Source organism: Haliotis asinina, chromosome 6 (genome assembly GCF_037392515.1).
Source record: "Haliotis asinina isolate JCU_RB_2024 chromosome 6, JCU_Hal_asi_v2, whole genome shotgun sequence".
Taxonomy (NCBI): Eukaryota; Metazoa; Mollusca; class Gastropoda; order Lepetellida; family Haliotidae; genus Haliotis; species Haliotis asinina.
The window spans coordinates 32,580,273-32,607,078 of record NC_090285.1 but is presented as its reverse complement, the minus strand read 5'-3'; the positions used below and the strand labels follow the sequence as shown (position 1 = coordinate 32,607,078).

Genomic DNA, 26,806 nt, shown 5'->3' with positions numbered 1-26,806 from the left:
GCAAACACTTAATGTAAGCAAGACACGTCAGTCAGACACTTCATGCAAGAAGTGCACCTCAGTCAAACATTTCATCTAGGCAGAGCAAGTCAGTCAAACACTTCATACAAGCATGGCAAATCAGACAAACATTTGATGTAAGGGTAACACGTCATCAAAACACTACGGGCGAGCAGTGCAAGCCAAACAATTAAATGTAAGAAGGGAGTTGGTATGCCGGTACATTATCGCTTGTTTCAGTTCCAGTTAAGCTTCAAGAATATACACAGTATATTGTGTCGTGATGGTATGATCAATAATTTGTCATAGAGACGGGCGATAACAGTAGCATCAACCGCCCATGTAAAAAGCTAGGTTCGTGGAAGAAAGCTTGTAACAAGGGAGATGTGAATAGTTAACCCTAATGACTCCTTTAGTCAAACCTGATACCTCTTCTAACGCGACATACAGACTGACATCTTAATGCCCCCCAAGTAATGGCTATATGCATGTGCAGGTTTTAAAACATGTCTCAAATAAATCAAATCTAAATGAGGGTGTCATGAACTGAAAAACTATCTACTCTATAAAGTAGGAGATTTTCAATATGTGATTAGAACATCCGATAGGAACGAAAACAGTTGTACCTTTAAGGCTGACACTTCCGCGTCGTTTAAACATTATCATATTATGATTTAATCCAATCTTTATCAGCCATGAGTAAATCAAACCTAAATGGATGCCAAGAAAGAAAACTAGATACTTGCAACAATTATAAGATTTGCTTATTTGGCTTAAAATACATTTGTCACTCAATAATCTAACGGAACAAATTGCTCCACTGTCTTCTGGCAAGATAATCCCTAGATCACATCGCCATGATCGCCGACAATAGCCGGACACTGCCGAGGAACAATAGCCTGCCGGAATAGCGGTATATGATCCCAATATTGGGCAGCCTAACAGGCCTGGGCACCACTAGAGGTAACCTGGACATGGCATGGATTTGGGGTGACCAAAACTTCGGATAGATTTACAATCTTTGGAGGTTTTAAGTCCCCACTAATGCCATGAGTCATTTTAACAAGGCAATGATACGATGTGAGTCATTCAGATGATGTAGATTGTCTTACATCGGCGACGGGTCACTCCGGACAGATATGGTGCAGTGGTGGACGGCGATGTTCATATTAGCCTTTTTCTTGTCTTTGTACTTGTTCAGATTATCAGTTTGGCTATCAGTGACTGGATACTGAACATGGCCACGCCGATTATACGACTATGAGTTATATATATGTCACACACACACACACACACACACACACACACACAGCGAGAGAGAGAGAGAGAGGGAAACACACACACACACACACACACATTTCCTGTATCACTCTTGAAGATGTCAGTAACCTTCAAAATAAGCTGGACAACAAACGAAGTGTGAATAGCTAGAATCATGCAGGATTGTCCATTGACCCGACCGTACCCCACCTTCCATCCACGCGAAGCCACACGGACGCAGGGGCAGGTTCTAACATAGTGAACCCCACGAGCAGCATAGTCAGGGAAATTGTGGGATTAAAGCCCATACCCACCGCCCCCCGGCTATGTCGAAACATAGTGGTTCAAGCTTTCGTTTGTTACACCGAAGGCACGGGTTCGAATTCTCACTGCGTTCAGCCTGTTTCTGGTGCCTACCGCCGTAATATTGCTGGAATATTGCTAAAAGCAGTGAAAATCCATACTCACTCACTCACTCACAGATATTTCTTCCGCGTTATATACGAGTTTCTCACTGGCGATGACAAAGCACATGAGCTGCTGATCACAGGACTAAGAGAATGGACTTGCAAATTCAAACATTCCTACTAATTATGTAGTCATGGTTTAAATGACTGAGTTACAATTTGACTACACCTAGCAGTATTTCAACCACATTGTGACGTTGTGTAGTCAAAAATGCTTCCACAAGTGTTTACCTGCAATATTTATATTTGGAATGTGATAACAAAGGCTATGTAAATCATGCTTATATGGGGTGGAGACAGATATGATGCTGCAGCCTTGTGTATCTAAAACTATTCTTGTACATCAGCAGAATGAAAGTAACAAAGTCTTTAACAAGCAAACCAGTGGTTGATGGTATGAACAAGTCTATCGGAGTACCAGGGTCGGCTGTCAGGCTGGTTACATAGTGTAGCATCTCATTCATTAGATCGGGCCATCGTTTCATTCCTAGAACACTGATGTTTACATGATAATCATCTTAATTCATCTGTATTTGACCACTGTTCAGTAAGTTGTGTATTCGATCAAACCATCCTTGCACATTGAAAGAAAATAGTTTAAAACATCTCCCGATTTGCGGAAAAGGATTGAACGTATAATTTGGGCCGATCCAAAAAAACACTATTCCTCGTGAGATATAAACACAAAATTTGAAATAATTGGATAACAACATGGTCCCTAAAACCCCTAAAATTAGGAAACGCGGAGAAGTCACCCGGTTTCGATTCCCTTCTTGAGTACAATGTGCTGGTACAACGTTCGATTTCCCACATGGGAACAATGTGTGAAGCCCATTTTGTTGTCCCCCGCCGTGATATTGCTGGAATATAGCTAACAGCGGCGTAAACTAAACTCACTCACTCTTTCAGACAACCATGGTGAGGAGTGTTCTGAAATAGACAGCAAATTGTCACAAGTGTGTAATTTCTGTCTACTGGTTTACTGACAAACACCGCTATACAATAGGATATGACATGATAGATTACTTGAATGTTCCTTTTATGTCCACCATCAGCTGTAGCTATTGGTGTCTACGTGATTTGAAAACTTCAAAAAGTGTCGTACAGCTTTTGTTCAAGCGTTGTTTCAACATTCAAGGACTCTGCACAATCATTAATTCCTCATGTTGGGGGTATTTTCTGCCATCGTCCAAGACCATTGACCAAGAACTGATGTGTTTCATCACTGATTAAACATGCAGCCCTTCATTCCAAAAGAGGGACAGCACTTCCGTTCTCATCTCATCTCATCTGTCTCAAAAATGCCACAAAGTACCAAAAGATGTCTGCTTTAAAAATCCCATATTCTCTAAAGAAATATTATTTACTTTCAACAAACAAGATACATCTACCATCACCAAATAACAATGGCCCGTAGTTAGTGTACTTTAAATCGTCATTAACATTTTCCGAAATGTTGAATGTTGGAAGATCTCTTTATGAGACTTAAAAGATTATTTTGGTACACACCACACACATTCATCATCTATTTCCAGTAACACTAAACTCATCGTGTTATCAAAAACAACAGTGACCAGATGATCCAGTTTCTCAACTTTATTCACAAGATTCATGGAAATGAAGATAAATTATTATGGCAAGTTTGAGACTTTTTCTGGGTCGAGGTCACATGTATCCCATGGTCACACAAGGTCATGGCAAGATGCTCGCCTGGTTGCGTTGTATCATTTCAGTGCAGTCAACACTGATGTTTCCCCCTCACAAACTAAACACACATTTCGACACTTTAACAAAATAATACATATGTACAACCACTAATTACAACTTTGAGCCTGGGACTTAATAAATAGATGATGATGATGATGATGATGATGATGACGATGATGATGTGATGATGGTGATGACGATGATGACGACGACGATAATGACCCTGATGGTGTTGAACGACAAAGACGATATGAGAGTTTTAATAACTATTTCAGCACCTATAGGTTGCAATGGATGTTCTTAAACATTTATATACACAGTAACATTTCAGATTTGTTATGATAAATATGTCTTAGACACGTTCCTATATATCACTTAAATCCTTTGCTGTATTTTGTTCTTAATTCTTAGAACCAAAACTGTACAAACACATTGAGGGAAGTGGTCAAAGATGGTCTATAGATCAGTTATATTTGCGTACATATGTAGCAAGATAGTGTTAACCTGAAGACTATCCTTCAACATAACCAGCATGAGTAGAAACGTGAGCCCTTAGAATTCCAATAATGAAAACTGAAACATGAGAATATGTAAAGAAAAACTGAGATCCATGGAATCACTCTTCATTCATGCTCAGTTAAACATAATTATGTTGTTTTATTTTAGACACAATTCTTAAGAACTGAGGAAGCATAACTATCTGGGAATTTGTTTGATACACCAAATGTGTTTCCAGAAAAACAGTTTGGTTGATATCATTAAATATAGATTTTTCAATTCATAAATTTACTCATCTAATAATCAGTATATCTTATGATTGACAAATCAATATAAGCAATAACATATAATAGGAAATGAGGATGGAGTAAGATGCTGAACACTTAAAAATGAAATCTTTTTGGATTTGGAAGTTATGATAATCCTGGCAACACCAAATGAAAGTGAGACAACCTTTCAAAATATATTTTTTCAACAAAATATACAAGCAAAACATCTGGAGCATGCTGAGAAAAGCTGTAAATAAAATCATAGCACTTGTCATTTGGCAAAAGCAATAGAATTTATAGAAGGACACAAGAAACATGGGCATGTAAAAATAACAATACTGAGTGCTTCATTGGATTGTGAAAATAAACTACACAACATAAACATGAGATGCTTGTCACAGACATATCAACATTTCTGAAACAATAATCAGACCGACATGCAGTGTAGAAGCAGAACTGAATTGTTGTCATCATTACTCTTTACTTATTTACAGGAATATTGTCCATAATTTGAGCAAATATTATCAGATAAATTTTGATACTGTAGTGTGACTTCAATTGTTAATCAGTTGAGAAAAAGACAATATAAATGTCTACAGTATGCCAGTTTCTACAGTTAATACAACACACAGTCCTCTCATCATATGTTTAATGTTAAACTTGAACACAATATCACAAACATGTACAAATCCGCTGAGTTGTCCAAAAACATACTGAAACATTGAAAAAGATATGTTGACTACGGAGAGCACTGTCATTTATTTAACTTGTTCACTGACCAACTTGTAAGTCAAGATTATTGTCAATTCAAATGGAAACTGTTTAGAGGATATCTGTAGGACCATGTGCAGTCCTTAAAGCTGAACTCCATATGACAATATTTGGTGAAAAGCTTTGTAAATAAAAATTTGTAAAACAACTATAAATTAGGCTGCAAACCTGAACAAAACATACAACAAAAATAATATCAGTGACATATCAATAGCACTAATGAAACAGCATATACTTGTACTGAAAGTATATGAGAATAAAGTGTCTAGCTTTCCGCCTCCATACCATAAGGAATGATCCCTCAACATAGCCATCATGATGGGACTCATCTTATCTATGTGGCTTGATGTTTAAGTAACAATGAGGTAAAATTGCAATGGATCATAAAGGACAAGAAAAATATTGTGACACAGATTCTCTTTAATCATACATTTTGGTTAACATAAACAGTGTATTTACACTCATACCACAATAAGATTTTGCAGCATGGAACCATATCTCATCTCACATGGCAACCATATCTCATCTCACATGGCAACCATATCAAACTGACTTGAATAAATAAGGTCAAGGTCATTGTGATTAACAACATATAAACCTTTGAAATTTCTTTGCTGACATTTGACAGAAGTCACTGGTGAAAATATCCAGTGAGTAACTTTGCTTTAATTCAAGTCAACAAAATAGGTCAAGGTCATGAGCAAACCTTGATTTCTGACACTTAGAATATAAAAAGCGTTCATTTTGACACATGTAGTTTCATGTTGGCCTCTATCAGTGCGTGCTACTTAGTAACGTGTGGGTCATCTCCGAGAAACTAAGTAATGGGTTATCTCCCCTGTCTGTGACGCTCTTCAATGCCAGGTGCTGAAAAAGAGATGGAAAAGGGTCAAAAATATAATGAATGACAGTGTTTTATGTTCTGCTAATTGATGAGTAAGGAGAGCATAAATTGAACTTGTCTTTGATGACGAAACCAAACCCTACTCCTTGTAAATGTGAAGCAGATTCATTTACATTCAGATAATCCAATTAACATCTGTGATGGAGTATGACATTTACAAATGTGTTATGTTTTATGTTTATACGCCTCAGCATCCTGTAGGCAATCTGTTACTGACAGTCCAGGAGCATAGCTAATGTAGTAATTTCACTGCTGAGCGAACATTGGGCTACGGGGACATTACCGTCAATTCATACTATTGAAGTTTTACAGCATTTCATTTAGTTTCAGAAAACAATTAATATTACTATGAATATAATTTATTAGGATAAAAATCTTCATATCAAAGAAACTTTTCATTCCCACTAACGTCCATCTCAGCCCGAACATCATGCATTTCTCATGACCTTTTTAATCAATTATGGTTTTTTTGTCAATTACTCTCAAAATGCTGAACATTTTCAGTATGATATTCCCCACAATCCATACCCTGGCCTTTCAATCCCATTGCCCATGTCACTCCTTGCCCTTATGATCTTGTTCCAAACCTTCATCCCCCACCTCTATATCTGAATCACCACCACCAGCCCACACCAGTGCTCCATCCTAATGCCTTAATCTCTCACTCCACCAACCCACCTTCATTCACAACAACCAACTTCACTTGCTCCATCCCCACCTGTAAGTCCCTGCCCCCACACCATCACCTCCACATTGTCAATCTCTACATCCCTGCCCCACTCTAAATCCCAGCCCCATCTATCCCTGCTCAACTTCAGACCCTGATCCCCTTTCACCTCCTCCATCAACTTGTTAATACCAAGGTAACATCCCTGCCCAACACCAAATCCATTACTCATTTTCCCATTCAGGCTCAGTTCTCACTCCCAATCCTTCCATCCCTGCTAAATGTTGGGTTTCCCCCAAGCATGTACCTTCTGATGAGCCACACTGTCAGCCAACATAGCTCTCTTGGATGCACATGCATACATGTCAGATCCAGCACCCCAGTCCTTGTCTGTATAGGTATTGTTGTTGTAGTGATGAGTGGTTACCCATGGTGATGCCTTCACAACAGGGACAGGAATGCCCCCCATCACAGACTGCTGTTGATGTTGCTGTTGTTTGTCACAGGATGGACTGGAAAAAAGATGAAACAGTATTAGTAATTTGACATGGATTAATTAACACAACGATATTCAGAATTCAGTATCAGTTAAATATATAAAAGATATCCCATATATACTGAGAGTACACTAACACAATATTAGTCTCAGTCTGCTCCCAAACTACATGCCTTACTATACCTGAATCTGTACAAAGTGGTGTTAAAAGCTTGATAACTTACTTGGAATGAATGACAGAGGCTGGAACTCCAGTGATCTTGGGACTTGTTCTTGTGTTCATTACAAGATCGTTCTTATTAGGAGTTCCGCTGGACAGTTCTGAAGCACTGAGATCTGACTGAGCAGGACTTGTCCCACGGTCAGACCCAGATCCTAAACTCCCTCGTTGATGGTAGGCAGGGGGACCCTTCCCACAGTGTCCCCAGACACTGCCATTCATATCGGGTGTCTTATTACTGTTGTGTAACACATTGGGAGTCATGTTTCCATCCAAGTTAATGTTCTCCCGAATACCAGGTCCAGCACTTTTTATCACAGAGCTGTCTCTATGGTTGAGAGAGTGCTGCACGAGATCTTGACCATTGACCACAGGGTCTGGTGATGACCTTGTGTCCATTTTATTGTCTTTAGGATAAACACCTTGATTATGGACAGATCGGAAAAGTGTTGAGGATGGGATACAAGGAGGAGCTACAGCTCCTTCTATTGTGTTCATGAATGAGTTTGCATTGTACACAGATGCTGAACGGAGATCCACTGGCTCCAGAGATCCATTCAGTCGAGATGGAAAGCGTTCATGATGATGGAAATCATATCCATATTTCCGTGAGTCATTTTCATAAAAGGGCAATTCCTCACACACACCCTTCTTGGCAAGGTCAAACCCATAGCCATAGTCCAGACCATATTTTGGTGCTGATGTGATGATATCTGCATAACTGTTTGTGGAGTAGGGTAAAGATGGCTGATATTGTCTGGGATCTAGAATGTATCCGTTAGAGAGACTATGTTTGTCAGATTCTAGTCTGTACGCATCAGAGCCAGGGTACATCGAACCTGTTAGTGACCCATACACATTGGAGCGATATATATCAGAGTCATACCCAAAATTATTTGGATACACAATGTCTGACTTGTAGTCTCCGGTATCATAGTTGAAAGGGGCATAGCCTCCATAGCTGACATTCAGGGGACAGGGACCTTTCCTTTTCTTGGTGCTCTGGGAATATTCCCGTCCCTGAGCTTTTTTCTTGTTCTTGTTAGGCTTCTTGGACACAAGATCCTCTTCTGGGAATCCAAAGCCTGCACAAAGGTCCATGTCCAGCAGCGGGTACGGAAGCTTGAACTCATTTCCTCGCTTGCCAAACAGGTCCTGGCCCTCATCGTCACTGATAGGTAACAGAAGCATTAGCTCATATTACAGTTCCTGGACAGGCATTTCAAAAGTGAAAGAACAAGGATAGTTAATAATGATAACTAACTTTATTGTCTCATGTTACGTTTAGCTTGGGGACAAAAGGGTACTATAGGGCATAAATCATTCACTAGTCACACAAACGATACGGGTTTGCTTCCCCATGTAGGTACAAGGTGAAAACCTATTTCTGGTGTTCCAAGCCAGGATATTGCTGGAATAAGTCTAAAAGCAGCATAAAACTAAATTCACTCACTCACTCAGTCACTCCTTTTATCTCATTTTATGGATCGCCAATATGTGATTGACACACCGTATGTTATCTATATAATGTTTCCCTTATTCATTTGTTCATATTGTGCAAATAACAATGGTTATCATCAGAAAGATTTTATGTTTATGCCATAATTATTTATGATGTGATAATAAATATTATGTTTGATGATGATTGATGTTTGTAGTGACTAGTTTATGCACAGAAAGCTACTGTAATTGTAATGTGTAGACAAGAAGCAGTTTTGTTAGGTGATACTGTCTCCATAAAACTGGTGTGATATAACATGATCTTACATCAGGATCCACTAACAGCTTTAAACTTTAGCATCTTAAGGAAAAATACGAACTTAATTGTACTCATGAGATTAAAATGATGTTTTCTTATTATTCTCTAGATAATAATACCTGCCCACGATACTACATGACCACTGAGACGACCAGCTGACTACTTACGTGAGCTGCCTGTGGGTGCAGATGATGAAGTCAGGCTTGCTGTTCTTGTAGATGACCTTACAGCTGGACTGAAGCCACAGCCATCGGAAAGACTTGGTCAGCCATCGGTAGGCAATCAGGCCAGAACTGCCTGTTTTTATCACTGAAATAGACACAATAAATACATACATACCTTGGCAATAAATATACCACCACAAGACTGAGTTTACTAGATGTCTAGTTCTGGGTGACAACTAGGGGTAATGAGTGGTGTATGTTCTGGAAATGCACTTTATCCTTCCTAACTGTGAATCAATTCATCATAAGGGCTGTGATGGCAAAATAAATTGTATAGCTCATGTTGTGGTATTGGTACCCATATTCCACACTGTGATCTACTGGGAGCTTCAGTGCTTGATAGTGAGTGAAAGTGATGTGCAGCACCTATTTTTGAAGTACTAAAGACTTAAAAATACATGTTATCTTTGTGATAACAGAAACCCTCCATTTGATTTTCAGATGTGATATCATTTTCAGATGTGACACATTTCAAGAGTGCATTGTCTCTAGTCAAGCACCTAGTAGTGTTCTAAACTGTTCTAATATACCACCATCAATTTACCTCCACATCAGACTGCGGCATCTTAAAAAATGTGCTTTGTTTCCTCAGAAAACCATTCCAAAAACTTGTTAAGAAATCTAACCTTGAAAAACTGCTTAACTTGTGCAAAACAACATGAAAAGAACATTAAAAGTTTCCAGTACGATGAAAAAAGCTAAATACAAGGAACAAGGAGCTACACAAGAACAAACCGGTAAATTACTTCAAAGCAATCAAGTACATTTTTTATGTGAATTCACATTACCACGATGTCAATTTCAGGGGTGAAATGTACACCCAGTCACATTACATCTCCTATAGTTTACTCTTCTGTAGGAAACTTAATTCTGCATATTGACATTCCTAATCAATTTCTGTCTGACATCTGCCAGTGGTGTAAATTAGTTGAGAATTGAGAAGCGTCCATAACACAAGGTCCCCCACGTTTCTGTCTCGGTTATGGTGTGAAGCATCGAGATGTGGTCGACAAGGGATGGCATTCCACACAAATAAGACAAAAGGATGTTGTTATCAGTAACTAACCTGCCAATCATCCTACTCAATCACTATCATTGCCACCGATCAGTAAACAAGGTACAGTCATTTCCCATGGTTGATTGTATCATCAATTAAGTCAGCTGAACTGTATCACCACCACCACTACCACCACCACCACAATCATCATCATCATCATCATCATCATCATCATCATCATCATCATCATCATCAAAATGTACGCACAATAACGATTCTCAATGTACTTTTTATCAATATTCAAGTGAACAACTTCTTGCTGATGGAATCTGCATTTCCACCTGATTCACGCCAATGAAACAAATGCCTCAAAATGATTGATTGAAATAGGCATCTGTTCATTTCATTTCCTAGCTTTCCCAAGGTTGCGGCGTGAGAAAAAAAACATGTTTATTTGGAGTGGTTAGTTGGTTTCTTCCCCGTACAATGATACAGTTACAGTCATCTTATCACACAAAGTAATGAGCTAGGAGGAGGGTGGACATTGTAACCTATGTTACAGTTGTTTCTGATACTTACACTCTTGATGGGCGGCTGCAAAGTAGGAGAGATCATCTGGATGGACAAGGTCATAGCCAGACGTTGATGCCAACTCATGGTCTGCATATCCAAACATCATCTTCCCCCTGAAACAGACAAGTACAATCTCAGCATCTCATGGCTTTGTCAGACTATTGCAGATGCATTCCTGTAAACACACAGGTGTTACTGCATGACGCCTTGTATACAGAGAGATCCTTCCTGTTACAAAACTACATGTACATTAATTCTATCTTTATGTTTATTATCTTATCAGCATCTGTTTTAGGTGGAGCAAATTATTGTCTGTGTGATCGTTAAATGAATATTATTTCAACTTCAAAATAAAATTCTTTTCTATGTCTCTTTGAAAATTAATGATTATCAAAGATGCAGACATATTTATGTTGACATTCAATTGTTTTTCAATCAACAAATTTGACAGAACTAGATTGAATTAAGAAACAGATTTTAGATGCACATAATGTTTCCATGTAGCTTTTTTCTTATGTAGGTCATTGCCTTGTAATTCAGCTTGCTACTGCAGCCGTGTCATTTAATCAGATGAGGGATAATTAATTTACAAGCCAGAAAGTCCTGGGTCTATCTTCAACTGAAATGTCACTTTGAAATGTGCGTCAATTAGCAATGCACATGGTTTTTGATCGTCGATTTCTTTGAACATGATGACAATAACTAACCCTGCTTGTCAGGTTTTCACAAGGACAAAACTACCTGTCTCAAGAACCAAATTTATAGCACTATGTCATTAACTTGGGGCAGCAAAGATTAATACCGGAACAGAAGATTACATTTCAACGTGAAGGAAATAAAGAATTTGCATTCATATAGCAGCACAAAGAAATTAACGCCCAAATAGGTCAATTTGCTGATATGCATCATAGACAAGTGATGTGATCAATCGTAGATACAGACTTGTGTGACAGGAATTTTGAAATGTACATAAACACCCTGGTAGATGTGTCGTTAAGCAAGCTATTCTGACAAAAATTGTTCAGTCACTAGGGGTCATATTACCTGAGCTTTTGTTGAAGTTGAAGCAGAGAGTATGAAAGGGTTGTCAATTTCACAGACATTAGACATAAACGACCATCAGATTGATTATATACAGCAGTGTCAGAGTATTTGACACCACAAATGACGATGTGACATTACAACATGGGGTAAACCTTATACCTTCAAACATTGGAGATCTTAAACTTTACACTGTAAAGTCATTAGGAAACTCCTCAACAACAACAACACTGTTCTCTGCATGTGATCAATACACAAACAGGGTCCATTTAATTGTCAGTGTCACTGACAGAGGTGTCCATTTCACTGTTCTTGTAATCATGTTTACTTAAAAAAAAAACAAGCACTGGAAATAACCTGAATTTTCTTCATCTGGGGTAGTGTAGTACACTTTAAGTGAGTGAGTGAGTTTTATGCTGCTTTTCAGGAAGTGGGGAACACCAGAAATGTGCTTGACACATTGTACCCATGTGAGGAATTGAACCCGGATCTTCAGCGTGACAAGCAATTGCTTGAACTACTAGGCTAGCCCACTGCCCCAGTACATTTTTAAGGAATCACTATGCTCCCGTAAACATCACAATAATAATGATGTGCTCTACGAGTAAATTATCATTCCTGACCATATTATCCCACCTCTCTGGCCATCAGCCATTTAGACAAAAATAGCCCCAGCAGGTAATCCTGTGCAGGTGGAGGCACTTGACCTGGGGTCACAGGTTACACTGACCATCACCATAGACAGACAATATTCCAGAGGATGTATTGCATATATGCAGACATGAGCATGGAAAACATGCCCAGAAGGCATCTGAAGAACTTGTCATCCACAATCTGGTATGTTAGTTCGTGCTCATTACCATTAACAAAAACCTTGTTTACCAATTAAACCACTACTGTAATGATTGACTTATCAATAAACACACTTGGAGGGTTGGGAAGGTGTGCTCTTATGTGAGGTATTTGTTAACAGGTAACTGTCTTGCAGAATTTCTGCAAAATATATCTAGAAATATAAGACAACTTGAAAACAGTTTTGTATCGACAGAAAGGCTGGAGAAATCCTGCATGTCTAGTGATAATCTGTGTAGCTCTAAATATTCCCTAAAAACACTCAATCATAAACCATGTTAACTTGAGCTCACTGGTAAGTGTCCAAATCAGTGCTGACCACAATTGTAAGTAGTGGTCACCTGTATCCCACCTTTCAGGTGTTGGGAAATGAAACAGTTGTAAGTGGTGGTCACCTGTATCCCACCTTTCAGGTGTTGGGAAATGAAACAGTTGTAAGTAGTGGTCACCTGCATCCCACCTTTCAGGTGTTGGGAAATGAAACAGTTGTAAGTAGTGGTCACCTGTATCCCACCTCTCAGGTGTTGGGAAATGAAACAGTTGTAAGTAGTGGTCACCTGTATCCCACCTCTCAGGTGTTGGGACATGACACAACAATCATAATGAGTACACACGCACAAAACCACTTAAGTTCTTGTCAATTTCACCTGAGCCTAAATCAAAACAAATGGATTTGTAACATGACTCCACAAATTACCATGTACCTAGAGAAACTGTAAACAGCACTGTTAATTCTCATTCCAAGCTGGCTCTGAATGGGACACAGCCATTACAAACATGCTTTATACACTAAAATAAGGTCATTCACAGATTTCCACTAAATAGTATTAAAAGCCTTTTACAAGTAAATCCTCCAAGCCACCTTCAGGGAGAGTGATTACCCAGTTGTTTCTTTACTGGAACATAATGGCCACACAATGAACGGAGATGGTTTGTGTCAGGAATGCAGGATTTGTGGACAACTTAACCATCACTTTTCTTGCTCAGCTGCTGATTTTATCAAAGAGCAAGGGGTGGTACACTAGCGACTAAATGTTCACACATCCTGATAACACTATTGCCAACATAGCTATAATGAGTGTAAGTCTGCAGTGATGTTCCTCTAGTTTGACTGCAGTAAAAAAACACATAAAACATAAACTTTTCAGTCATTTATAACAGCATTCAACAATTTCCACTGAAATCAGTAATCTTAATATTTTGTAAAGTGTAAAATTTCTTTTCAACATTCTAAGCACAAATACTTGTATTTACAAATATAAAGGTCATTTTGGAAAATTCATAATATCCACCTGACAACTGGCTTCCTTCTTCTGGACAGACTGATGTGTTCTCTGACGTTCAGCCTACATCCATATACTCACTGCAGAAGACAGAACTACACCAGCTTCACCAAGGAATATTCCATGTCTCTAACATGTGGTTGTTGTTTATTAGTTGAGATTTTAACATCCAAAAAGGCTTACCCGGATGAAGTCAGCTTTTTGTAACTACTTTTCTTTTATAACTTTTATTTGACAACATTTAATTGGTTCAAGTGCTGAATGTTGCATATATGAGAGAAGCAGGTTAATATTAATCTGTGTCAATGGTATTACAAGTGGGCCCAGGCTATATTACTGATGAGTGTTTGATCAACTACAGTTTAAATGTTACATATATAAGAGAAGCAGGTTGATATTAACCAGTGCCAATGATATCACAAGTGGGCCCAGGCTATATCACTGATGAGTGTTTGATCAACTACTGTTTAAATGATACATATATAAGAGAAGCAGGTTGATATTAGCCAGTGTCAATGGTATTACAAGTGGGCCCAGGCTATATTACTGATGAGTGTTTGATCAACTACAGTTTAAATGTTACATATATAAGAGAAGCAGGTTGATATCAACCAGTGCCAATGATATCACAAGTGGGCCCAGGCTATATCACTGATGAGTGTTTGATCAACTACTGTTTAAATGATACATATATAAGAGAAGCAGGTTGATATTAGCCAGTGTCAATGGTATTACAAGTGGGCCCTGGCTATATTACTGATGAGTGTTTGATCAACTACAGTTTAAATGTTACATATATAAGAGAAGCAGGTTGACATTAACCAGTGCCAATGGTATTACAAGTGGGCCCAGGCTATATTACTGATGAGTGTTTGATCAACTACAGTTTAAATGTTACATATATAAGAGAAGCAGGTTGATATTAACCAGTGCCAATGATATCACAAGTGGGCCAAGGCTATATCACTGATGAGTGTTTGATCAACTACAGTTTAAATGATACATATATAAGAGAAGCAGGTTGATATTAGCCAGTGTCAATGGTATTACAAGTGGGCCCTGGCTATATTACTGATGAGTGTTTGATCAACTACAGTTTAAATGTTACATATATAAGAGAAGCAGGTTGACATTAACCAGTGCCAATGGTATTACAAGTGGGCCTAGGCTATATCACTGATGAGTGTTTGATCAACTACAGTTTAAATGATACATATATAAGAGAAGCAGGTTGATATTAACCAGTGCCAATGGTATTACAAGTGGGCCCTGGCTATATTACTGATGAGTGTTTGATCAACTACAGTTTAAATGATACATATATAAGAGAAGCAGGTTGATATTAACCAGTGCCAATGGTATTACAAGTGGGCCCAGGCTATATCACTGATGAGTGTTTGATCAACTACAGTTTAAATGTTACACGTTTATTTTTAGCAAAACATTGATAATGTTCTTGCTCCTCATAACTGCAGTGCTACTGTGAAAATACACACTTGATTTATGCTACATTTTTTATGTGGCTTATGGTTTCAGTTAGTTAAATAATTAAAGGCATATGACCTACGCACACATAGCTGCACTTGAGTACAAAACACCCACATTCACAAAACCCACAATCACTACCAGTACTTGATACAGAAGCTCCGAGACTGCACCAAATACCCTACTGTACATGCCATAAGAATTAATCACCAGACAATAATTCCCATATTTACAGAAGGACAATAGCCGAGGATCTTCGCAGGGGAGGTAACCCAACCCACCTGTACCCATGTGACTGCCACCTGATCATGTAAATGCTGAAATAAGCATCGACTATGTCGTAGCCCGAGTCAAATACTGCTATAGTATACAAGTAGAGCTGATCTTGTCGCCAATGCCGATTTGTATATAGTTGTTGAGGACTGAGTGTGGTCACCTCACCGACCCTCGCTTGTAACAGAACCACACTGAGACAGATGTTGGTTTCGATTCAAAGATCTGATAACTCTCAGGTAAACATAGGTTACACTTCAATTTTTTTTCAAACAAAATTTGCCGATCTCCGATTAACATGTCATGGTTTTCTAAAAAGAAGAAAGTCATGTGGATTATTGTTTTACATGATTCGGCAACAAATCACTAAAATATTTGAAATTAAGACTAAGCAAAGATTTCAATCAAATACCTCTAGTGATTCATCTGAAATTTATTAAATTCCCGTTAGAGGTTTATAAATGAGCTTCTATTTTCTTATACTTGCATACCGCATATAGATGGGTGAACATAAAGGCAGATAAATAAATGTTTAGTTCATATGGAAAAGAGCTATTCACTAAACAAGATTGGAACTGAATGTTTCGACTGGCAATGACTTTTCAGGAAAGTCTGAAATAATGAACAGCATAGAAACAGTGACCACTTACATGTGTTCCCAAGTGGAGTCCATGGATTAGAATGCACAGTAAGGTACAAATGTTTGTTCATTAGTATCTAGATACCTATATTGCATATGAACATACGTTCCTTATGAACAGCCCTGTAACAACAGCTTATGCTGTCCTTTGTTCATTTATGTCTGCCTATTCAGTGGAAACAACTGCAGGTAGTCATCTGTGAAATTACCCATATATATACTCTTTACATGAGGGGTTGCACATTAAACTGACACCATGAGACCAGGAAACCGACAAGGAGAAGTTTGAAATGAACGCCAATAAATTTGTTCCTTGCTTTTTCAGCTGACAGGTTAGCTAATACAATTCCTCAATATTCCATCAATGCATATGTAATGGAGCACTCTGCAGTGGTGGGATCACTGACCCATGGTCAGAGAGTGTGGGAACTGACCACACAAGGAGGTGGTGACACGCTGGTGCCGCCTACATCACTAATGGAACAGAATCCCTCTCTCGGTTACTGGAGGACAGTTAGGGTGGGGACACCCATTTTGAAGCAAATTACACATATCACCTTCGGTGTATTGAAAGTATTGATGATGATGTTGAACATAGAAAACAAAATAGCATAAAAATTTTCTGAAAGTGAATAACTAAGTCACAAGTGCACCCATTTATTTATCCAAGAACCTGCTTCCATACTTGCAAATGTATGAATTGTTTCCTCAGGATTGTAAATAAACTTGAACTAATTGATCTATTAACAGGCATTACACTGCAAAACAAGCAAAGACTCACTATTCTAAAATATTTCAAATACAAAAGTACTGAAACTGTTCAACACAGGCAGAGGTCATGTCAACCAGCAGACACCTGACAGCAGCACTACCTCAGACAAATGTTCTCAACTTCCTCATGAAGTTAATGTCCTTGTTGGTGAGAGACAGAATATACAGTTATATCTGTGCACATTCAGAATGTATTCTCAGGTGAAGGTCAAGTAAAGCTCTAAATTGCTCCCAAAGTAGTTGTTAAGGCATCATAATGTCAGAGGTTAATGGGATCTGCACACATCATGGAGCGTCACTGTGACAAATACAGAAAGGGTACATCAAAACAAACAATACTCTATTATTCCATGAATAAAATATCATGTGACTTGTGTGACTCAATAATATTTTCGTGGTGTATTTACAATGAATGCAACACCTATCAGCTGGGCAATCCAATCATTTACCAAGGTAGCAGGCAACATCCATCAGATGGGCAATCCAATCATTTACCAAGGTAGCAGGCAACACCCATCAGCTGGGCAATCCAATCATTTACCAAGGTAGCAGGCAACACCCATCAGCTGGGCAATCCAATCATTTACCAAGGTAGCAGGCAACACCCATCAGCTGGGCAATCCAATCATTTAACCAAGGTAGCAGGCAACACCCATCAGCTGGGCAATCCAATCATTTACCAAGGTAGCAGGCAACACCCATCAGCTGGGCAATCCAATCATTTACCAAGGTAGCAGACAACACCCATCAGCTGGGCAATCCAATCATTTACCAGGGTAACAGGCAACACCCATCAGCTGGGCAATCCAATCATTTACCAGGGTAACAGGCAACACCCATCAGCTGGGCAATCCAATCATTTACCAAGGTAGCAGGCAACACCCATCAGCTGGGCAATCCAATCATTTACCAGGGTAACAGGCAACACCCATCAGCTGGGCAATCCAATCATTTACCAAGGTAGCAGGCAACACCCATCAGCTGGGCAATCCAATCATTTACCAGGGCATGATTCACTCAGTTAGATATTATCCATTTACCATATACATATTCTATATCTGAATAATGTTTTTCCAACACAACACCTACTGTGTAAGAACTATTTGAGAACTGTAAAATTATGAAAGGGGTTTGTTATATTCTCTTATGTCGATGAATGTAAATAAATTGATTTTGAGAAAATGGTCTCTTTATGTATGAACATCCCATTTTTTTATGTAAGATATGTAAACTCTAATTTGAAGTTTATTTTCAGATACTTCTTGAGAATATTTCCTTACAGCTATATGAACAAAGTTATGTATGATATTTTCATCATTTTCCTTGCTTAGAGGTGAAAATGACAGATTGATTTATACAGTTCCTATGAAATAGAATCACCCATGTGATATTTTGAAATTAACGAAAAATAAGTTTATTTGTTATATGGATCAACCAATGTTTTTTCAAGAACTGGAATGCTAATACCCACCCAACTGTTTGACCTTTGTGGGAACATAATAACCTTCCCCTCAGAGCTAACAGTAAATCTTTTGTATGATTGTGACATTCATTCTATGTACCAAGAACTTGATACAGCAGATCACAATTGATATTATGTACACCATCCGGGTTTGAATATTTCCTCAATATCTTATCTAATATCACAGTTATGTTTCATGTCATAGCCATATCCAGCTCTGACAGCCAGACAGACAGCCAGCCATCATAGTTTCCTTGGACAAGTGCACATGTATTCATAAAAGCAGTCTACCACACATGTCCATATCTGTCCTAATGAAACATAGAGAACAGCTCAACAACATCAACATCTATGAACAATGATGTCTTGTTGGAAGAAAAGCACCATCTTATGGATTAATACAAATTAGGAAAAGGAACATTTTCAAACATTCTCCTTAGTTTGCATTCCTGTTAATGTTGGTTATTATGGTAACGATGTCTGTATTGACAAGGTTCTGTTATTGTCAGGGCTCTGTAAGTAAAAGTGTCCCCTACCTGCTGTCCATGGTGATCGGGGAGAAGTCCATCTTGTGTTTGCTCTTGAAGGTCAGTTCCCGAGATGGGATGTCAAACAAGGACAGAGGACCAAATGGACAGCAAGTTGCAAACAATGCCAGTTGTGGCTCCTCTGCACGGATGTTCTGTCCATGTAAGACTCGTATCCAGCCATTGATCTCTAACGTCTGGAAAATATATTCATAGCTATTATGTCACTGCTGAATTGAGTTAAACACAAACAAAGTTCATAACAGATCATCAGAAGCGCATCAGTAAAACTGATCAATGTGTATATGTACAAGAATAATGTAGGAGGTCAACACACCAGCGTCCTTCAAAGACACTGTTCCTACCCTGGAGAAAAGGTACTCCCTAATACACTTGATGTGGATGTGCAACTTCTATTTACACCTGACATTTCCCAGCTAACACTTGCCCCTTCATCTGGTGTTAGCCCAGAAACACCATGACTAAATACTAAAGAAGTTGGACATCCATATGAAGTGTCTTGTATTACTCTACCAACTTCTAAATGCATATCAAAACGCCTGAAAATATTCCCTGCTTTAAGATACAAAAAGGGAGCTATGCTGCAAAGGACATCTGGATGAATTTGTTTAAAATAATTAACATAAAGATAAGGACATTGTCCTCCAAAGATGCACAATGATCTATGAAATCTTCAGTCAGAGACTGCTGTGTGATCAGAACAATGAATCAAGCCTTCTTAAATAAAAAATATACATAATTTAGTTTCACCCATTATCTTATTGGTCCATATCATGTGTTGATAATACTTACAACACTAAGTGTATGCTAATATTTGCTACACTAAGTGTAGAATAATATTTGAAACACTAAGTGTAAACTAGTTCTCGCATATCTAAGTGTCTACTAGTACTTACAACCCTAAGTGTAGGCTAATATCTGCAACCATAAGCGTAGGATAACATATGAAACACTAAGTGTAGAATATTATTTGAAACACTAAGTGTAAACTAGTTCTTCCATCACTAAGTGTAAACTAGTTCTTGCATCACTAAGTGTAAACTAGTTCTTGCATCACTAAGTGTAAACTAGTTCACACACTAAGTGTAGACAAGTACTTACAACACTAATTGTGACTAATATTTCCTACTATTAGAAGACTATTAGAAGACTATAGTTAGTTGTGTTGACTACTTCTCAAAACACTAAGTGTAGACAAGTACTTACAATGAACCCTGAAGTATTGTCAAGAAGACAGCGGAATCGTACTGTGAACGACCGATGGAGATAATGATGATTTTCTGGAAATGAAAAGAGAAGCATATAATATACACATATGACTTCATTTGATTTTATTGCTTTCCCTGTGTGTATTTTCCAGCCACAGGTACATAATGTGATCTTAATTACAATTTGATAAATGTAACAAATCCAACAGCGAATCCCAATGAAACTCAACTGTTCTTGAATAAACCAGTTGTGCTTCAGTGAAACTGACTTTCATGTTGAAAAAACTGACATGGCATAAAACTGACACATTCCTGACATAACATGAAATTGACATGTCTAAACATGAAATTGACATGACATCCATGACACTGACAATGACAAGTATGTCATACAGAGAGTGAATCACAGTTTACCTGGCAACATAACTTCATGGAGTGGTATATTGGCCTTTTCTTGTGGCAGCCCTGAAGACCAGGATAGCTGACGTTTGAATTCATCCCGGTCCTCTGAGTGTATCAGCTCCATCACACTCTGGTGTATGATGTCAGACTGAAATGTATGCACCAAATATCATCATATTCATCCATCAGTGACTCTTACCTCTAAAAGACCTATGCCAGTTAGAAACACAAAGTTTATCTATCAGACACACACTAATGATTTATAAATTCATATGTCATAAACAAAATAAAATATTGCTTATAATTTTAAAGGAGAGTATACCACAAAAATGTTACTAATTATACAAGTAAGGCAAGCATGTTTGATACCTATCAGGACAAGTCATAAATTCAGTAAAACAATTTCATCCATACAATCAATTAAATTGTATTTCACTATTGCCATATTGTGAATTAATTATGAGTTTTCAGGGCCTGGTTACCTCACAGCACACAGTTGATATGCATATTTAATTACAAGAAAAAATGGGCTTAAAATCCTGCACCTTTCAACTTTGAAAATTGTGTGAAGACAAAGTAATCATATGTGATGTGTCAGTCTGTCTCAGCTACATTATGATCATTATGATCAGAATAATCTTATACAGAACATATTAAAGTAAAATAACTAAAGCCAAATGAAGCTATAGAAGTTTCTGTGGAATTCATTGAGTTCATATTCATGAACCTGTTCTTGTTAAGACTGTTGTGTCATTTCTAACAAAGAAAGATAATGAATGTGTTTTTCTCTAACGTCATCTCAAACAAAGGATAAAACTGACAGATAAAAGAACTAACAATAGTTGAACAGATCAGTTATATAACTGTATGAATGAAGACTGTACACTTGCTGAACCTGACTTAATGCACAGCCACGACCACCATCAACTAAAGAGGATAACTGACACAATGCCAGGTTAACTCCCCGGATTATGTGACAGCTCCCCTGCTTCAAGCACATGGCTCCATATAATCCATACATGCCTTTTGCATTACCACAATACTGGGGCAGCCACTGCAACATTGTTTCAAGGGGTCTACAAACCTTTTGGTCACCCATCGCTGAACATCTGCTAAATTAATTGCTTCATGACACTTTGGTCAACAGTACCAGCTATTGCGGAGCCCTAAGTGTGTATATGTCTTGCAATTAATACCAAAAGTTGGTAGGTCAGATTAATATTAGGGTACCTGATTCGGAAAGGTCATTCAAGGTATGAGTTTTGTTGCAATTTGAATACCTCTGGGGTAAAGTCCTAAAAACTGATCCACCCTTATTTGTTTCCAACATTGGTGGGTACACTCTTCCACTCATTATCACAGCTGAATTATGGGAGTTTGAAATAACAGAGTCCATATGAGTTTCACCAGTCACTTGGTGCACTTCTCATTAGCACAATGAGCCACGGACGAAACATTAAAATTTAAAGGTCTCTTGAGAATAAAAATTTCATGGTTCGAGAATGACCTCCACTTGTTCACATTATTGTGATTTTAAAAATCAAATTTAATTCCCATTTTTTAGCCTCTAGATACTGACACTGCTATCATTAGTTTAAGTGATGGCAATAAATTTTCAATACAGATTAACCTTCCGAGATTAACATTGCTTTCTGCCAGAACATATTTGCAATAATTTTTAACATTTATATTGGACTCAAAAACTTGTATATCACAATGAAAGTTTTTGAGACTTTTCTAACAATTCTTATTGAATTTGTTGACTGTACAATTAAAGAATAATATTTCAAATTAATTCAAACAAAACTAATGATTATATAAATGCACAGACTTTGTCCAAACTTTTTAAAGTATTGAAATTACCACTAAACTTATATCAACCCACTGCATGCACAACAGATTAAATTTTTTATCACAAAAACGCTCATAGTTTTCAGCATCATAGTTTTACAGAATTTTCATCCAAGATAAAGACATAAAAAACCAAGTCTCTTGTGATTTGAGGAGAATCGACAAAGATGTGGCAACTTCACGCTTCACACCAGAAAGAGGTTTACCATAATCCTGACACCCAGTAGCCAAAAAATGTCAACAATATGTCTAATTAATTGCTGTTTTGGATTGTAAATCGATACACTCAGCTGAAGAAGATAAATCATGTTGTATTGACTGCCATCTTTAAATACCAACTACATGAATCCCTTTCTTCCTCTCAATTGAAGATTCACACTGAATCGAAAGGCTAATTTAAGGGTTCCTCTCCCTTGGGTAAATCTCTCTCTTCAATGGTCTGACCCATGGTGGCTGAAGGCTGATGGGGATTTGCCTCCCCTAATTTCACCTTCACAATGTTTACACAACAATTGATGGGAGTCAAGTATGGCATAGGTGACCCTGCCCTCAAAGACTATCATATGCCTTGCCTATTATTTAGGGACGAGCGCTGAACCTTTGAAAACATCTGCCCTGTGTATAAATCTTGGGCAACCCTTCATGTTTAATGCTATGATGCACTTGTATATTAAAAGGCTTCATTGTGGCTACAAGACAGCTATCGTGTATTAGATGGACAAAGAGGCAGGGTATTTCTGACAACCTGCTCCTGGTAGGGGGCTTTGTGTACACAATTTTAAAAGGGTTTTTATTGTTCATACAATCAGGTCATTTAGTGCAAACTAACATTTCAGCTGTCATTTTGTGTTGAGTGTTTTGTCAGCAAACCAACTGTGAATTAATGATCATTTTAAGGTATATTCAGTCACATAGTACAGAACTGATGGTAAATTATGAAATCTATTAGACAAAAAATTACCCACAGATGAAATACAGGCCTTTGCCAAGGCAATTGAAAATAGTACAGGAGATGTTCATTATGCTAATTTTAAAGGCACCTAACACACACATTATACAATAAACAATACACACTTCAATCCAGACTCACCTGATGAAAGCCAAGGTATTGCTCAACAGTCCTTGATGCATAAAACACTTCTCCATCACATGTGACTACAAATAAAAACCCGTACAGTGCCTGAAAAGTAAAGAAACATTAAAAATATTTTTTCTGCCATTTTCTAAGGCTGAAATAGTTGCTCAAGAAGAAATATCAAATATGAGGAAAGTTACAATTGTTTAGGATGCAATATTAATAATAGTTCACATTTTAGGATGGAATGCAGATTCCAATCTGAAGAAAAGCTGCTGCATTAGATATATATATTCCATAGTCATGTTTTGCTCAGTCTCCCAAGGAATGAAGCTAAAACACAGACTGTCAGTTAAATACAAAAGCTGAGTCAGTCCCAGAGTCCTCCATAACATCAGTAGTGCTATTTCCAGTATAGAACAAGAATATACCTGCCTTGTTGGTGCAGTACAGTAAACACCAGACCTACATCAAAGATCTACTCATCTACCCATATTACATTGCACGTACTCCATAATCCACTGTACAGGTACATTATCAATTTGATCCAGTTATTTAGTTTCAGATTTTGGCTCTAAGATAATCAGTTATTTTGTCTTTTTCATGGCTATTTTTTTTTAGAATAGAAAACTGTCCTCACTTCAGAATGAATGAGGAGGGGGTAGCCTAGTGCTTAAAGCTTTTGTTTGTCTCACCAAAGACTTTGGTTTCAACTGGGTACAATGGGAAACCCATTTCTCTAATATTGCCATGATATTTCTGGAATATTGCTAAAAACAGTGTGAAACTCACTCACTCAGAATGTGTTTTGTTCCTGTGAGGACTACTTTGAGTTACTGTGCCATAAACTACTGAAGCTAAGTGCTGACATGACTATTTAGCACCTCTGTCTATATGTACTACTATCATCTCCGTTAAACTCAGAGTCACAGTTGAGGTACATGTACATCCAAACATGACATCATATACACGTGCACATGTATTAGACAATGATAAAGACACATATTGATGACAAACAAATAATGCATAAAATGACACAGCATATTCATAGCAGTAGAAATTGACAACACTGCAGTTGACATGCTGTGTTAGGAATTTGAAATGACAGGTGTATCCATTATTTCTTATGTGCAATATGCACTGTTGTGTCTGCAGACCCATAAAGTGACAAGCTAGTGTGCACCCAGTATACCTGCCCGATACATAATTTACAACAGCACATCAAAGCCAGTCAATGTGTTTTAAAGCCTTGATTAAGTGTTAATTTGGGACTGTAGATCTGCTTTAATCTAATTCTAATTCCCTGCTAGTTAAATATTTAGATCATAAGGGTCTGTTTCCTTTGTTGCCACTGATTAAAGATATTCAGGTGTTCAGATTTTCACCTGTGCAATTAGCGAGTGTGAGCTAGGGAAGGACAACACAAAGGTAGGGTACAGCTGGACACCAAATGCTCGGAAATTCACAATTTCTGGTCTACAGATTGAAATGTACAGGAAAATATTTCATGATAAATGAAACAGACGCACGTCAGTTTCACTAGGATTAAACTGAACAATTTCATCTCAGGAAATCCATGCACTTCCTCTGCCATAACGAAACTGCTTGTAATCAGGCTTGTTGTATATATATACGAGACCTACAACTGCAATACTGAAATAGACTGCACACAATCGCTCAATGTCTGTCTTATCTATTACCAATACAATTCCCATTAAAGTAATTGTTTAATCCCAATCAGCTTACTCAGTCTAGTTACAGCACTTTGTCCATTTCAAAACTTGAAAGACTGGGTTTTTCATGAAAATATTAAAATTTTCCAATTTCTCGTAAAAATACTTTTGCAGCAGAAAGCCCTTCTTGGTGTACATCCTGGTTGTCAATATCTCCTGTCAGTGCACTTGAAACTGACAACTAGCGTATGTATACACAATGCTCAGGTCATTGAGTGCAAGTGTGAGGCAAAGTACTGCTAGGTGGAAGTTATATCTTTTGTTCAAAGATATTAATTTAAGTACTTAAAGATACTTGCCAAAAATGCAACATAGAAAAACACAATGATAATGCTGAATGCAACACAGAAAAACAAACAAAACATTTTTGTCATTACATGTATCTGCAAATGACTTTGAAAAAGCAAGGCCCCCAAGCTCACATCTTACACAATTTCCACAATCATAAGAAATTTGAACTAGTGTTAAAATGTAAATGAAAATATCCAAAATGACAAAAATGGTACTAATACTGCAAAAACTCACATATAACATCCTGCCACAGTCGATTAGAATTCTTGTATTGATGCCATATATTGAGATGACACTGCTTTATGGAGGGTCAACTTCTTTAATTTAACAACTGCCATTGTTAAAAAATTATTTTATAAAAATAAAGAAGTTGATCATCCATAAGGTTGTGTCACCTTTACACCAGCAACTTCTACAATGCCACTCAAACAAATCATGCTGAATATTGCATCTGTTTCTTTGGGAACAAGAGCACAGATACATCCTGAAACCATCAGCCACTAATCTATACTTCACTCCGTACAACATGCATGAACATACCTGCAATATGCTCTCTCCCTCGGAGAATCCTGGCTCCTGGAACAAGTGAGACCTTCCCATCAAATGAGACTCTATTCCATAGCGGTTTGGCAGCACTGCTGTAACACAAGGTAAAATTATTTTAAAAAGAAATAAAATAAGCATGAAAATAATTGATAAAATATGTTTTGAAAAAATAGTACCTAAATATTCTTTCGAAACTACTTATCCATAAACCCCATAAAATATAAGTCATATAGTACACAGTAGAAAAATAAACAAAATGGACACAGTGGCATGTGATGGTGGCTACAAATGAATAATGGAGGGGATTCCATAGTGATGTCTTCGATGTGGATATCTATCATAGTCTGAATGGACCTTCAGTTGGCGATGTTATGGTAGTGTTGTCGTCCTGGTAACATTTCCTTCAGCATTTGTTCTTTTCTCAAATCTCCCTTTCAACAGAATTTTTGTCTTTTGATAGGAAATATTATATCTGTTTAAAGAGATACAAACAAACTGTGCCAGAATCATGTATGTTGTTACTTTTTTAAGCT

At 37.7% G+C, this 26,806-nt stretch overlaps 1 protein-coding gene across 2 annotated transcripts in view; it reads right to left on the bottom strand.

The window, feature by feature from the left end:
- Nucleotides 1–3,308: 3,308 nt before the first annotated feature.
- The window catches only part of LOC137287570 (single-minded homolog 1-like), a 52,227-nt gene continuing 28,729 nt past the window's right edge, over nucleotides 3,309–26,806 (bottom strand). Inside the window, exons 3-12 of one of the 2 annotated variants that reach the window (XM_067819934.1) lie at nucleotides 26,268–26,365; nucleotides 23,719–23,808; nucleotides 20,790–20,925; nucleotides 20,374–20,447; nucleotides 19,156–19,343; nucleotides 10,819–10,925; nucleotides 9,186–9,327; nucleotides 7,264–8,430; nucleotides 6,851–7,055; nucleotides 3,309–5,839 (exon numbers count right to left, since the gene is read on the bottom strand). In XM_067819934.1, the coding sequence (XP_067676035.1) occupies nucleotides 5,747–5,839; nucleotides 6,851–7,055; nucleotides 7,264–8,430; nucleotides 9,186–9,327; nucleotides 10,819–10,925; nucleotides 19,156–19,343; nucleotides 20,374–20,447; nucleotides 20,790–20,925; nucleotides 23,719–23,808; nucleotides 26,268–26,365 (2,300 nt within the window). In that variant the 3' untranslated portion in view covers nucleotides 3,309–5,746. The remainder of the gene's footprint in view (nucleotides 5,840–6,850; nucleotides 7,056–7,263; nucleotides 8,431–9,185; nucleotides 9,328–10,818; nucleotides 10,926–19,155; nucleotides 19,344–20,373; nucleotides 20,448–20,789; nucleotides 20,926–23,718; nucleotides 23,809–26,267; nucleotides 26,366–26,806) is intronic. The other variant, XM_067819935.1, reaches the window with a different exon arrangement.